Source organism: Carassius gibelio, chromosome A24 (assembly GCF_023724105.1).
Source record: "Carassius gibelio isolate Cgi1373 ecotype wild population from Czech Republic chromosome A24, carGib1.2-hapl.c, whole genome shotgun sequence".
In the NCBI taxonomy this organism is placed as follows: Eukaryota; Metazoa; Chordata; class Actinopteri; order Cypriniformes; family Cyprinidae; genus Carassius; species Carassius gibelio.
The window spans coordinates 12,837,473-12,854,134 of NC_068394.1; the positions used below are offsets into that span (position 1 = coordinate 12,837,473).

The 16,662-nt window shown below is 35.2% G+C and overlaps 1 protein-coding gene and 1 long non-coding RNA gene across 2 annotated transcripts; both read right to left on the reverse strand.

Annotated features, from left to right (window-relative positions):
- Nucleotides 1-267: 267 nt before the first annotated feature.
- Nucleotides 268-3,139, reverse strand: LOC127946111 (myelin-associated glycoprotein-like). Its single transcript, XM_052542413.1, has 7 exons — nt 2,939-3,139; nt 2,407-2,811; nt 1,714-2,022; nt 1,361-1,609; nt 1,173-1,266; nt 986-1,028; nt 268-608 (listed from the first exon to the last, which is right to left on the reverse strand). The coding sequence occupies exons 1-7, from the start codon at nt 3,078-3,080 to the stop codon at nt 345-347; spliced, it is 1,506 nt and encodes a 501-aa protein (XP_052398373.1). The 5' UTR covers nt 3,081-3,139; the 3' UTR covers nt 268-344.
- A 4,590-nt stretch (nt 3,140-7,729) lies between these two features.
- LOC127946614 (uncharacterized) lies at nt 7,730-15,058 on the reverse strand. The gene is made up of 2 exons (XR_008151125.1): nt 14,548-15,058; nt 7,730-14,452 (listed from the first exon to the last, which is right to left on the reverse strand). It is a non-coding gene; the product is annotated as an uncharacterized LOC127946614 (long non-coding RNA).
- Between the last annotated feature and the right edge of the window lie 1,604 nt (nt 15,059-16,662).

Genomic DNA, 16,662 nt, shown 5'->3' on the forward strand with positions numbered 1-16,662 from the left:
AGTTAATAACAACCAGACCTTGTTTCCTCTTATTTAATTTTATTTAAACATAAAATGACCCCTTTAATATTTCATTTATATGAATATTTATATATTATACCACTCAAATAACCAGTATTCAATATCAATATATTTAAGAGCACTATAAGAGCATTTAATACTATTTGAAATATATTTCTTGTAGCTGCTGGAGTCTAAAGTATTATTTCATTATTTAGATAGTGTTACACCATTCGTCAGAGATGTTATTAAAGCATTTGTGAAAAATTGATGACTGTCTATGGCTGACAAGTGTCACAGGTCTCTGCACAATAACAAGATTTAACATCTAAAAAGAAAAAAAATCACTTTTTCTGGACCTCAGCATAAAGTTGGTCCATTTGCTGGTCACTGTTGATTTGTCTCTTTCTCTCTATCATTTGAACCACAGCATACTCTGTCACTGGACCATTGTTTGGGTGTTCCCTTGTCTTGTGGCCTGTCTGGAGTTTGGAGAAGTCAATCTCACTATAGTGGAGATCATCAGTTCCTTTCTTCTCACCATTCTTGCTGATCACAATATCATTGTTAACATAGATAGCCATCATGTCTCTGTTTTTACCTTCAGCCTGAGGAAAAGAGGTGAGATTTTGTTTTATTAGTTTTTTAATTGCTTTCCTTCTGCTGTAAAATAAGCATTGTTTGAGAAGATCCTACTGTAAGTGAAATGAATTAGTCTTTTAGTCACCTTTCTGTGTGACTCTTACTTTATTCAGCTGATTTGTTCATATACACAGATCCTATCAGGATTCAGAATTTTTTTTTTTTTATGATTAAGACACTCAACTGATTGGTTAAAAAACATGGTTTCATTCGGGAATCAAACTGCTAGGTTTGAGACACAGCCATGCAATGGTTAATTCAGCTGTGGCTCTATTTGGAACAAATTTAGTTGCTGTGGACAAAACAGCTGGCATTTAAAATTGAAGTTTATTGAACTATGCACCTGATCTTTTCCTGTGACATGGCCCTGTCTTGAAGCCTTTGTTCTGTTGCAAAAAAATAAAATAAAATATACAAATAAAAAAGTAAATATAAAACATAAATATATTAATAAATTATACACACATCCAATTAATAAATACAACATTGTACACATTAACTACAGTATATTTCTGTTATTATATATTTACCTCATACAGTAAAAAAACCCTGCAGACAACAGAACAAAAGCCAAAAGTCCTCCTGTACAGCCATATATCACCAGATGAGAGAATTCACTCTGTCCTAAAACACAAAAGGATTACTGAAGAGTGTATTTCAAACAGTATTTGTGAATCCAGAATATATCTGAACATAAAAAAAACAATGCTTTATTTACTATCATCTTTGAACTGGAAATCTTTTGATGCCTGTTTTCCATGTTTATTTTGTGCAATGCAGAAGTATGATTCTTGACTATGAGTTCTGCTTAAATTAATCTTTTTTTCCCAAGCTATAGGCATCTCCTGCCCACGTTTGTACCAGGTGTAGTTCAAGTTATTTGATGGACTGGCTTTGCTTTTGCAGGTCAAAGTCACATTAGTGCCAACAGATGGGGTAATGATGATGTGAGTTTCTTTTGGAGGAACTTTAAGAAAAACGCAAGCACAAACGGGGTTAAAAATTGATACCTATTAATTTTTTATCACATCAAGTATGATGAGAAACACAAAAGTACTCCAAATCTCTTACACAGGACTCGAAGCAGGGTGGTCACAGCAGAAGAGGCATCATGTGTATTTCTTGGATAAGTAGCTGTGCAGGTGATGTTCTTTTTGTGATCAGTGTATGAAGCTTTGAAGGTCACGTATGAAAACACTGTTTTATCAGGTTTCTCCAGTAACTGTTTTGTAATGCTGGCAGATTCAGGGATGTTAGACCAGGATATTGTAGGACGTTGCGTGGGGCAGGGGGCTTCTGCAGAGCAGCTCAGATTCACTGTACTTTCCTCCATCACATACGGTAGCTCACTGGGATTAAATTCAGGAGGTTGTGGTGAGTCTACAAGGTAAGTGATGACAGACAACATTAAGGAAACCTCACAAGGCATAGTCATGTTAGAAAGTTGGGTTTTCACACTTGCACCAAAGGTTTCCCAAGGTACAATCACTGCTACCATTATTTGAAATATTTTGTCTTTTATCTATATCATTACTATGTGTCTACATGCATAAGAAATGCAACCCCTCAACACTGAATATATAGTTTTATAATGTTACAGAATTTAAAAAAAAAATGCAGTTTGTTGACATGCATAGTATAAAAGTGATTTAATATCATTATATTTAGTAATTAATTCATATTTTCATTTCTTTTTAAAGACTGAAAAAAAAATATTTTGTACTTTGGTGTGTAGGTGGTCGGTTCAGTTGAGATGACATTTACCTCTGACAATGATTTTCACAGTCTTGCTTGAATCAGATGAATCAGCTGTATTGGGGTTAAATGTAGTTCTGAACACATTTGGATCTATTTCCAGTCTGAAGTAATAGTGGCCTGAATGATTCATCATGATGTTATAGAAGACAGTGGAGCAGTTCCTCTTATTGAAATCTCCAGTTATCTTTATGTCACTGAATCCTCTAATGAAATCTTCACTGCAATTAAAAGCTACAAAACTGTATTTGCTAGCATACTGTGATTGGTTTTTCAGCCAGATCCCATTGTTAGATTCTGCCCTCTTACATTTGTCCTCAAAATTGGAGATGTTGAATGTGCAAGGAATCTGCACACAAGAGCCTGCCAGAGCTGTTACTGTCCGAGGCATCACTGAAGAGTAGGTATCATCAGCTGGAACATAAAAACACATTAGTCACACTAGAGGCATGAAGAAATGAGCATTTGGTTTTTAATTCCTATTAGTACACATTATAATCATACACATCTTTAGTCATAATGACAACAAAGATCGACCAACCTGAGTGAGCTTGCCCCAAAACAAAGCCGATGAAAATAAAGGAAGTGAACTGATTTCCTGCCATCGGGGTTCGTAGAGGAGATGACATTGAACTATACAGTAGCCACAAAAGAGTCCAAAACACCAACACAGTACACTTCATCACTATACAACAAAAAATACATACATCACGTCATTTAACAACAATACTGCATTACTATATGTGTTGCCTGCTGCTATGATCTATAAGGATGAGTTGCTACATTTTCACTGTTACACTCAAGCAGATGCTGTACATAGTCATCTGATGTATTAAGTTTACTTATTTTATATATCCACTAAAAATTTATAAGTCAACTCTTTAGGCTGACCACATTTACTGTTGCATCAGGAACAAACATGTTAGAATTATTTTAATTCACTAAAACTTCTCTTAAAAAAACATGCATGAATACAGGTTATACTAAATTATTTTCACGTTGTGCAAAAAAATCAATACATTTATTATGCTCAAAACATTTCATAAGATAAATGACTGGGCCTGAGTGACTTGATTCATCAGAAAACTCACAGGAACTTACGGTCAGCTGAGAAACTACTGCAATCTTTCACCCAAAAACAACTCACAGCTCTCACTTCTCGTTATAGTTAAAGACTCTGAAATTAATTAACAGGTTAGTTTTCAAGTTATAACATATATAAAATAAATATTTTATGTGAGAAAGAAATTGCAAGAATGAAATTTCGGTAACTTTATAAAAACCTTCATTAATAAATCATTAACAAACATTAAGTAATGCTTAACAGATCATTAGTTCATATATATTCACATATGTAGAAACATTAAATAATGTGCTTGTTAACGTTTACTAATAAATGTATTAAAAATAACCTAAAAATTCACATTTCATATCAATTAAAATGTTTACAAATGTCATTAAACTTCTAATTCATATGATCGTTCACATCTTGAAAATCTGCAAATGATTTTTACAGATGTTCTACAATGATTAAAAGCTTTTCTTGTAAATTCCATTCTTTCCTATGCATAATGGAGACCAAATGGAAAAGACACTTTTTGTCTTATGACCGCTACAGTCAAAACACTATTTTTACAACTTTTTTTTTGTGTTGAAGTGATTAAAAACATGTTTTGCACCAAAATTACAATGTGTGATATGTCTTTACCAAGCATTTAGCTAAGCTTAACCATTTAAACAAACATTGTTAACGTGGCTAAAAGTCCAGTGTAAAAAAAATAAAATAATAAAAAATAAACCTTTTACACTTGATGATTAGTCTCCACTTTAAATTGGGTATTGTAAAAACATGAACAAATGATGAATAAATTATTTGTACAGATTTTGGGACACTTTTTGCAATCAAAATGACTGCTCATGAAGGTACGAAAGATTAGTAAATGTTTATAAGCATTTATAACTAATGAATAGTTTCCACTTTAGATAGGGTACTTTAAAAAACATTAACAAATAATTAATACATGATTAAAATTAAACAAAGACAAAACATATGACCTTTAAAGGCTGTGATTATGAGTTAATAAATATATTTACACAAAAACAGTTTGCAAAGTTCTTAAAATGACTAAAAGCTATATTTCCACAACATATGTAAATGTAAAAATGAGCATAAGCTAATATTTGAGTTGAAGTTTAATATCATTCAACAAATAAGCTTGTAAACGTTTTATAATTTCTGTTAAAATCGTTTGAAGATTTTTTAAACACATTGACAGTTTAATGACATTTGTAACCATTAACTAATGATCAGTTAAGCATTATATAATGTTTGTTAATGATTTATTAATAAAGCCTTGAATCATTGTAAACCATCTGTCAAAATCATTTGAAGATTAAAAATAAAAAACATGATCATATGAATTCAAAATTGTGAGCATTTCAGTTTACATGTAATGATCTGTTAATCATTTTGTAATATTTAATAAGTTCATTAGGGAACATTAAAAAGCACATTATCTCATATTCTAGATATGTGAATATATATATATATATATATATATATATATATATATATATATATATATATATATATATATATATAAGTAATGACTAGTTAAACATTATATAATGTTTTTTAATTAAAGTTATTATAAAGCGTTACCAAAATGTCTTACCTCAGAAAAGTAGAGGTATAAGAAGCAGACGTCCCTAATTTTTTTCTCTTTGTTGCAACAACATCTAACATGCTTCATGTTGTGACATTGTGCTACACCCCCAATGTGACGTCATTACAGGAAGATATTTATAGGAACCACAGACGTCACTATAGATTCTTCCCTTTTTTCCTTTTCTACTGTTTTATGTCATTTTACAAAGAAAAGGATATGTGATATTACACTGTTTGTTAATTAGATATAAATTCAACAGTTCTCAATCAACTGTAATTCAATCAAGTTACGAGATGATGATAAGACATTGTTAACATTACCGTTAGCTAGCTTGCAACATCTGTTACACTGTAACTTGCAGACAGCCTCACAGAAAAATGTATTAATTAACAAACTATTGATTATCACCACAGTCTAAAGTAGTGAACACTCACTCTTTCTCTTCGAACTTACAGCAGATTCATAAAGCTTATCTGCAATTGATTTTGTCAGAGCATTTCCTGTCGATTTACTGTTAGCTAACACTCTCAAGCCACAGAAGCAAGTAATCTTAAAAAAGAATAGTAGCTACAATTTTGTCCCCATTAACAACTGATTGTAATTTAACTATATAAACAGTTGTTTATATTAAATAGAAACAAAGCGCTCGTAAAATAGTCCTAAAGGCCAGAGCATGTGAGTTGAGCGGATTGTAATATTTTTCTTAAGTGCGCAGAGCGTCTTTCTTAAGATTCCGCTCGCTCAATACGCTCAGCGGTGCTTGCTCAACCCAGTTCATAATCCAAACGTTCTTTAAGTGCATTTTATCTTGTGTTTGCTTTTAGGAGGCTTTATAATCCAGGCAGCTATTTATTCATAATATCATTATGAAATGAATGTTTTTCCGAAATACACGTTGGACACAATTATTGACACCCCTTTTGACTAAAATATTTCTGAAGTATATTTCCATTCATGTTCACAATTTTGAGCACTCTAGGGTGATTATGAACATGAAATTATCCAGCCATGGCTTTCTGTCTCACAAAAATATAAATAGGAGGAAAAACAAAGCCCAAATTCCCTTAATCATCCACCACAATGAGAATAATATATATATATTTCTGATGTGCAGCAAAAGATGACTGAGCTTCACAAATGAATGAAATGGCTTTAACAAAGATTTAGAGCAGTGAAAATTCGCCATTTCCACCATCAGGGCAATAATTAAGAATTTCCAATCAACAGAAAATATTATGAAACTGCCTTGAAGAGGACACGTGTCTATATCGTCCTAATGCACTGTAAGGAGGAGAGTTGAGAGGCTAAAGACTCTGCAAGGACTGCAGCTGGAGAATTGCAGAAAATAGCTGAGTCTCGGAGTCAGAAAACATTTAAAAAATTGTCAAACAGTACCTACATCATCACATGTTGTTTGGGAGGGTTTCAAGAAAAATGATCCTAGCTCATCCAGAAACAAACTAAATCATATTCAGTTATCAGACATGACTGGAACTTCAAATGGGACTGGCTTCTAGGGTCAGATGAAACTAAAAATTAGCTTTTTAGCAGCAAACACTCAAGATGGGTTTGGTGCACACAGGGATAAAAAGTACCCCATGTGTACAATGAAATATACAGCTGTATTTTTTATGTAGTGGGCCTATATTTCTGCTGGAGGTCCTGGATGTCTTGTTTAGATACATGACATCTTTTATTCCATCAAATACCGACAGATAAAAAATCTAAAAGTGACAGACTCTGTTAGAAATCTTATAATGGGCCATGTTTAGATCTTCCAAACATGCAATAATCCAAACACAAACCTCAAAAACAACACAGAAATGGGTCACTGAGCTCAAAACCAAGCTTCTGCTACAGCCATTCCAGTCCTCTGACCTGAACCCTAAAGAAAATTAGAGGAGTGAACTGAAGAGAAGCACCACCAACATGGAGCTGGGAATCTAAAGGGTCTGAAGTGATTCTGGATGAATGAATGGTCTCTGATCTCTTGTCAGGTGTTCTCTAACCTCATCAGGCAAATGTAGATACAACTATACAATAAGGGAATGTTAAAAAGACATATAATAAAATTAAAAATGAAGTTAAATAAAGCAGCGCAAGGCAAAAGGCAGGTTCGGGAGTGAGTTCAGCTTCCTGACAGCCTGGTGGATGAAGCTGTCCTTCAGTCTGCTGGTCCTGGCCTGGAGACTCCGCAGTCTCCTCCCTGATGGCAGCAGGCCGAAGAAGCTGTGTGATAGGTGTGTGGGATCACCTGTGATGCAGAGGCGGGTGAGATGGGTTCCATAAATGTCCTGGAGGGAGGGGAGAGAGACACCAATGATCTTCTCAGCTGCTCTCACTATGGGTTACAGAGTCTTGTGGCAGGACGCGTTGCAGGCACCATACCACACAGTGATGCAGCTTGACAGGATGCTCTCGATGGTGCCTCTGTAGAAGGTGTACATGATGGGGAGCGGGGCACTGGCTCTCCTCAGTTTGCGGAGGAAATAGAGACGGTGATTTGATTTCTTGGCCAGTGCTGCTGTGTTTTCAGTCCAGGAGAGGTCCTCTGTGATGTGCACACCCAGGAACTTGGTGCTGCTCACTCTCTCCACTGTAGGGGAATTTACAGTTAAAACCCAAGGACCAGATATGTCGCAATGAAGACCAGGACTCAGAGATGAGTTCAATTAATAATAATAATTTTACTTGAAGAAAATAGTTTGCAATTTCATCAGCAGAAGTCAGCTTCAACACTCTCGAAGGAGTTCGCAGGCCGCCCCCAGTACAATACAAAATCAACCACAGTTATACCCTGACAGAGGATACTAATTGCGTCAATACATGAGTCAACAAAATTCTGATTGGTTCCAAAACCTAGATAAAACTCTCCAAAGACGTATATCTGATACGCTGGACACTGGCAGTTGATCGTTTGTCCTGGGACTGTCTGAGCTTCTCCCTGTACAGACAGATACTAACACACATACACAGAGAACTTATCTAAAATTCAAGGCTTTCTAGCACTGGCGAGTGTCTTATCATTACGGTTGGATACACACACATAATATGTGGACATTAATCTTGAGGAAAAGAAATACAGCACACATAAGGTTACACATTTCACTCTTGCTATAACTTGATTAATAGTCAAACAAGAAATCATGTAATAATATAATATAATATCAGTATGAAGGATATGGCAACTCGGCATCCACTCCTTCAGTCCCCCGTTTTAGATCAATGTGGGGTCTAATACCCCACATCTGGTCTAATAAATGAGGTCAGGTGTCGTTGTGATGCATGCTAAGAATGCAGACTGTTGGTCAACTTAAACATGTGCATACTTAAAATCTCTGGTACTGGCTGACATTTCTAGTAATAAACACATTATTTTGTACAAAATACTTCCCATATACATTCTTATTTCCCATATACATTAATCTACTTACTTAATCCCACAATATCGGCACTTGCACTAGTCTTTCTTCACATAATGTCTTTTCCAGTGAATCATTCTGTGTGTCCCTCTACCTGGAAAAGTGTCCTCACTTTCATCAACATATCTTTGTAAATACCTCTCTTCCTACTACAGCTACTTCACACTTACCCTCTAAAACCAAACATTTATCCAACAGCCTTAAGACTAAATTTGCATATTCATTAACCAGATTTAACAAATCATTAAAGAAAAACGCATACACTATAACCAATTCAAAAAAAAATTTAACCCTTAAGAAGGATATTTGTCTTATTTGTTTTCTTTTAACATGTCTTATACAACTATGATGAATTTTAGTTAATTTGGTCATATAGTAAAATAAACTCATTACAATAAACGTATATATATTATTCTCTGGAAGCCGGGCTAAATGAATAACCACTGTTATTGCATTCCTGACATATGTCAGACCCTCAGTCACCTCACAGATACCAAATACAGACATTGCTTATAACCTAAATCCCAGTAAAGATACCCTTATTTTATGAAAATCTATCATTTTCCCGATCAATGGTACAATTATAGAGATTGAATATCCATTTTACCCTTTCATTCCAAACTTGGTGTTAAAAACACAAAAATAAACAAACCAAAAATAAGTAAGATCAATATTGAGCCATCTTTAAAAATAAAAATAATCATAATCATTATTTCCTCGAAAACCTAGAGCAGTTCCTAGTTTATTACTTAATAGCCCTTTTATTAAGCTTTACTTTCACCACAAATCCATTTGCAGTCATCATAGTTCACATGCTGTTTAAACATACATGAACCATTAACCTTGTCATTGTTAACACATTTGGTTAAAATTACATTTTAAGTATCGAAGTGTCTAACTTTTAAAATACAACTAACCTATCCACTTATTGTCATGCATGTATTTATTTTATACCATGACATTACTGTTAACCATACTCATTGCCTTATTATTACCTTTTTTTTTAAATGCAAATCTTGTCAATTATCATACCATATTACTCAGACTATATTAGCGACACATTCAGAAGCAAATCCTCAATACTTAGTATAAAGTCAATTTAGTTCTCACTGTTTTGTCAGTGATAAATGCTTACAGGTCAGCTACTTGATCAATGTCTTAAAAACCCTCGTTCATGTTTGTCATTTGGCAGTAATATTAATTTACTCAAAATTATTATAAACTGAAAAAGAGCAGACAGATTTCCCAATATTATTACTAAATGAACAATACTATTACTTAGTTCTAAACAGCCAAATATTTATTAAAGAGACATCCTCAGTTTCTGTAAATCTGTATTGAAACAGTATACATTATCAAAAAGACCTGTCAGTGTTCACAATATTAATTTGACTTGACAAGTGTTCATAAGCAGCTCCATAGAGCCTATTACAATTGTGTTGTTTAAACAAAATTTATTATTATAATTTTTTTTTGCTGTGCTATTTCAATTAATTCAAACCTCTTGTTATGGATTTGCTCCATTAAGGGGCTATCCACACGTTTTTGTTCAACTTATCTCTGTTCTACATAAACCACTACATAAAGCTTTTGCACTATATTACACAAGCAGGATTCACTCCTTTGTTTTCCCACCAGGCTTCTTTATGTGAGGGTGCTCTCTGGATAATTTGGTTAGTGACTTGGCCAATCTGTCACTGTTTTTCTGCCGTCAAGTCTAAAATATTTACCTTCACCATTCAAACAACAAAGTGTTAACTTGTTAAAATTTAGACCCTCATTTAAATTTAGGCATGGATTTTAAACCCATTTTGGACGGCAAACTTAAATTTCACAAATCCAATCATATAAACACTCTTTAACATATTAATCCAGAGAGTGATTTAAATCAGTATTATAAAAGACCAAATAAGTCATTATTACCAGTAGCAGACAGAGCTGGATAACCAATCCTCTTAAAGCTTGTCCCATGTTCGGCATTGTCTTTTCATTAGTTTCACTCAGAATTATCGACTTCTGTAAAGTAATTTCACTCAACACATCTGTAATGATAAAACACTCTTTCCAGAGGTTAGTAACTCAATTGAAACAAAACAGGAACAGAATTGTCCCCCAAAAATTTATAGTAGCCATCCTTGTGCATGCACATACTTAACACATTAATATTTTAACAGCTCATATTTAAGGTTTGCTTTTGCAATTAAATCAGAAGGATTTAAACTTAAACATTGTCTGTGCATTTTACCTAGTTTGAACCTAGTCTCTTATCTAATCTCAAAGTTTGCCTGTTCATTAATGATTTTTATTTAGAGTAAAATCAGCTTGGTTGTTTTGGTCTTCAAATCATTGCTCTGTCTTGGTTACTCTGACTTAGCAGGCCAATAAAAGAAGAAGAGCACCATCCCTGCCTCCACTCAAGCACTCTCTCTCTCTCTTACTGTGCAAAATATTATTTATTTATTTTGACAATTTTTGCCAAACTTTAACTTAGACTATAATATCAAATTCATTACAACATATAACCCTAAATCATTCAAATAGGTTAAAAATGTCAAAGTTTCTATATCTCAAATCTCAGTTTAAACTGTTTAAAATACATAATGCTAGGAAAATTTCTTTAAAATTATTTTTACCTTACATGCTTAATTCCCTTAACCTTTATCTAAACCATCTCTTGATTAAGCAGAAGCAGTCTTCATTTTTAGCCACCACCATATCTTGTAATCATCTTATGCCATGCCTAATGACCTGCATGAGTAAAGACTATGATATAGACATATTAGTTCAATATAATTTTAGCCTCATAAGAAATTTTGTCTCAAAATAATGACTGTCATCACATGGTCTCAGATGGTTCTTGACAGCCCATTGCCATTAACTCTTTATAAATAAGCCTCTTTTCCTCAGGGTGTGATCCCCTGGCATAGTTGCATCAAGTTGTGGACGCTTGTCACAACAATCAGTCAAGGAATGCGGTTGCTGGTGATCAGGTCTGGAGGAGCTCACATTTTGAGGCAGATTGCTGTACTTCATACAGTTCCCCTCTTAATGATGCTCTAGGCCTATCAAGCATCTGCTCAACTCCACTACCATCTCACATATAACACCTCCCTTCAGGGCAGGTGCCCAGTGGCGGTGACCCCCTGCCTTAGGTTGTCCCCTATTGGCCAGAAGAGGATCTTACCCGTCATTGAGAAATCACCTCATGCACACTGGTAACCACTTTTTCCCGTTGCAACATCCTCGACAGTCTTCTTCCAGAATCCAGTATTTCCTGCAGCTTAGGAAAGGTGCACTCAAGAACCATGAGAGCCATTGACAGCACCTACTAGTGTTAAAACATTGAAAAAGGTTAATCAAACTAATATTTAATCGCTAAACTAAATTGGATACCTCCAAACTATCATGCTGAGATTACTCAGTGAATTTATTTTTCACACCCGTCCATTCATTGTAATTTTCTGTTGCTTCTGTAGCTGCAGCCATCAGGCCCTGTATGATGGTGAAGACTAAAAATAAGACAGATAAGTTACTGGTCATAGAACAAATAGCAATACAACTGTTTAACTATTCAAAATTATTTACACCTATAGCTCAGGGTCTGTATTATGATTTTAAAGACCTCATGTCTCTTCAACAATTGCTCCTAAATTGTTATTCATTATTTTTATAATCTCTTATTTCTTACATGCATTGGGCAGTTGAACATTTAACTACCAATTGCCCTCTTAATGCATTAAATCTGAACTCTTTTTATCATGTCCTTTAGCATCTCAGTGCATATGATTTGACTGAAACACTGTGCTGTACTATAAATATCTTATCACTTAAACACAGGCTCAGATAATGGCATTTTAGCTTACTTTGAATGAGAGAGAGAGAGAACTCTGAGGGATTCAGGACTCGTAACAATGCATTTTCATTCATTTTTAACCTAATTTCATCATACTATCATTTTACAAAACTTGACAGAAATTATATGCATTTTAAAAATAAACATCTTTATATTTGTATTTTTACTTTATTTTCGCAACTCAAATGTTTCTCAAAGTTCTTTGCAGTCATTGTCATTACTTTTACATCAACTTGTATTTATTCATTCACTTAATTCTGGCCATGGCTTCTGAATTTCAACATTGGTTTTAAATCTGTCAGAGGTTATCTGACCCAGGTATATTACTTTGGGTCTTGCTAGCATGCTGTCTTCAAAGTTACTTTGAAACCCCCGTTTATGTTACTTGTTTACAACTTTATCATCTCATAAACAAACAATAATTTTCTTTTCTCTTCATTTTATTTTATTTTATTTTATTTTTATGATGCTGCGTGGCTGCAATTTTGCAATCCAACAATAAAATTAATCTTTTGGCCAAACATTAGTTAATACAGTATAGGAATTACAAATTTTCCACTCAGAACATGTCTCTGGTACTTTTACAGCTTAAGCCAGAATCATGGTGGGGGCCAGCATGAGATAAAACAATGGCTTCATTGTAGTCAAAGCAATTTTATCTTTTAAAGCAAAACATAAGCTTCTAAGTTTTTCCAAAATGCCACTGCCAATTTGTGTGCCTTCAGTTTTTTTTTTTTTTTTTTTTCACTAACCCAGAACTCTGTTCAGTATGCCTTGTCAGAACTTTCAACAATTATATAAGAACTGGAACAGATCTTATGATATCATTCTTTGTCATCTGAACCTTCTATGCACAGAGAATCAGATTAAATCATCACTCAGTTACTTCTGGGATTGTTTTTAACAAATCGGCACATACATTTATAAATGTTTATTTCTCTGGTTCTGTCTTTGTTTAAAGCCAATAAATTTTTTAGTTTTAACTTTCCAATCAGAATCAAAGCTCAGACTGACCATTCTTTCAATGAATTCAGAGAATATTTTTAAAGTCAGAGCTTCAGAGCCAAACTGTTTACAGCATTTGCTCTCTTCTGTTTCATTATTTCTATCAGGGCTTACCAGGTTACCTAATTTGTCAGTCATATTTCTATCATAAACCAAAAACATATTGAGGCGGCGATCTTACCAACAGCCCTTGACTTCTGCGTGATGGAACTGCAAAGTATATTCCAGAATTTCCATATACTGGTCCAATCCAATCAGGGTCATGAAAACTACATTTTAGCTCTTTTGGGGTTGTTCCTGAGGCATCCCAGATCAATCAATACTTTCCCTTTGCATATATCCCTGTATTTTTTATAGGTGCACATATGAATTATCACTATTTATTTTTAAACACTAATTTTGGATACTCTGTTCCCTAACCACTGACCTGGCCTATTTCTAAGCTCGGGGCGCCCCTGTCTGTAATGGTGGGTGATCGAGAGTTGGAAGAGCGAGATACGACTAGAACCCCCGTCTAGCGTCTTACATTCTTCTCGGGATTTCCCATACCCCTACTTTGGCTTCCCTGGCCGTAAATCCACTGCCCTTTATGGCCTCTCGTGCTTTTCGGCTTTCTGTGCTTGACCCAGCACTGCCTATTTACGGCTCTATGTGTCCCTTGTCCCTCGGTGCTTGACCCAGCACTGCCCTTTACTGGTTCACATGCCTGTTAAGAATGCGTTTTTGTCCCCCCCTGGACTGTGCACACCTAGAAAATTTTTACGTCTCTCTCTAAGACCTATAGGTGTGCACCTGTTCCCTCTGTAACTGTACACATCTCTAAATATCTTATATCAAGACCTACCGATGTGTACTTGTACCCCTTATACTCACAAGGTTACTTATTTACAGGTATATTGTGACACCAATTTACCTTACTCCACCCTGGAGCTGGTGTCTACCCCCTCACGTCTGAGTGAGTCTATCGTTCCTCCTTCTCTCGACCCCCTCCACTTACAGACAGTCCCTAACCAATAATATTAAATCTAAAATCTTTCCTACCTTGGTTTGATGATTGATCAGGGATGTCAACAAAGAACTATTGCCCGCCGATCCTCCACCATTAACTGTAGGGGAATTTACAGTTAAAACCCAAGGACCAGATATGTCGCAATGAAGACCAGGACTCAGAGATGAGTTCAATTAATAATAATAATTTTACTTGAAGAAAATAGTTTGCAATTTCATCAGCAGAAGTCAGCTTCAACACTCTCGAAGGAGTTCGCAGGCCGCCCCCAGTACAATACAAAATCAACCACAGTTATACCCTGACAGAGGATACTAATTGCGTCAATACATGAGTCAACAAAATTCTGATTGGTTCCAAAACCTAGATAAAACTCTCCAAAGACGTATATCTGATACGCTGGACACTGGCAGTTGATCGTTTGTCCTGGGACTGTCTGAGCTTCTCCCTGTACAGACAGATACTAACACACATACACAGAGAACTTATCTAAAATTCAAGGCTTTCTAGCACTGGCGAGTGTCTTATCATTACGGTTGGATACACACACATAATATGTGGACATTAATCTTGAGGAAAAGAAATACAGCACACATAAGGTTACACATTTCACTCTTGCTATAACTTGATTAATAGTCAAACAAGAAATCATGTAATAATATAATATAATATCAGTATGAAGGATATGGCAACTCGGCATCCACTCCTTCACCACAGTTGCACCGTTGATGGTCAGAGGAATGTGCTGAGTGTGTGCTCTCCTGAAGTCAACAACAATCTCCTTCATCTTCTCCACGTTCAGAGAGAGATTGTTGTCACTGCACCACCCGGCTAGGCAGCTCACCTAGCTCCTGTAGTTTGTCTCATCCTTTGTTGCTAAGGAGACCCACCACAGTCGTGTCATCTGCAAACTTAATAAAAAGGTTGAAGTTGTGTGAAGGTGTGCAGTTATGGGTCAGCAGAGTGAAGAGGAGGGGGCTCAGCACACATCCTTGGGGGGCCCCAGTGTTCAGTTTGATGGTGCTGGATGTGTTGCTGCCGACCCGTACTGCCTGAGGTCTTCCAGTCAGAAAGTCCAACAGCCAGTTGCACAGCGAAGTGTTGAGCCCCAGTTGGATCAGTTTGTAAATAAGCTTTTGAGGGATGATTGTGTTGAATGCTGAACTGAAAGGTATTTCATAATTATATTCCAATGAATGGTTATACTTTTGAGATTTTTTTTAAATAAAAGACTAAAAGGATTAACAATGCATATTAATATTCACAGCCTTCTTATATTTGCCAATATTTTTGGCCATGACTGTACTACACCTGAACCTTTTTTTATAGTTGTCTTCTGTTGAATGTTTCTCTGTAATGTGGTTGATCTAAGTACTAACTTCATATAAGAGTCACACACACATTAATAATCAGATATCCTGTTGTCCTGGTTGGTCACAGTGACAACATTAACATAAGTGGAATTCCTGTCATAAGTTCCATCCTGTGCCAACATTTTTTAAACAAAAATATTTGGTGTATACCAGCATTTCCACTCATGTTAATGAGGGTCTAGATCTGCTATGCATGCTGCTGCACAGCAGGTATGGACACAGAATAGATACACTTACTGTATATCCTAGTATAAACTTCTCAGACAATTACAATAATGTTGTAGGTATTTAAGATAATTTTCATTGGCAACTCATTGTATAAAAAAATAAAAATATTTTAAAGGAAATACTTTTCCATTTGCTTTTAAATGACACTGTCATGTCATACTAAATATATATGGTGACATATATAACAAGCAAAACTTTAGGAAGAACCCTGTGTAATTCACTGGATTCCATGGAACATCAGCTTATAAATAAATCTGTAAGTACTAATTTCTGTGGCCTCAATATTTATTTCCATATGACACAACACATGTTGTGTGCAATCGTATTGTTCTTTTGCACATGTGGGTCAGTTCAGGACACTGCCCAGTCCATCCTGGGTCAAATGACCATAAACAATTTAATTACTTCCTATAAGTGACCATTGCATGTACCCTTCATAAATAATCTAGTGGAAGGGTGTTTTCTTCTGTATGATAATTGATATTTTGCACAAGAGGTTTAGGACTGTGACCATTTCACACTAAATTCTGAAATTGGCTTCATTAAAAAAAAAAAAAAGCCAACATTAAACGTTGCCAGATCCCAGTGCTGTTCAGACTACATGACTTGCAGTCTTGAGTCATTGTGTTGTTCACACTAGCTGACACTATGTAAATTATCCGCAACAGGGGGTCACACATTACAGGAGTTGACAACTACCTTGTCACCC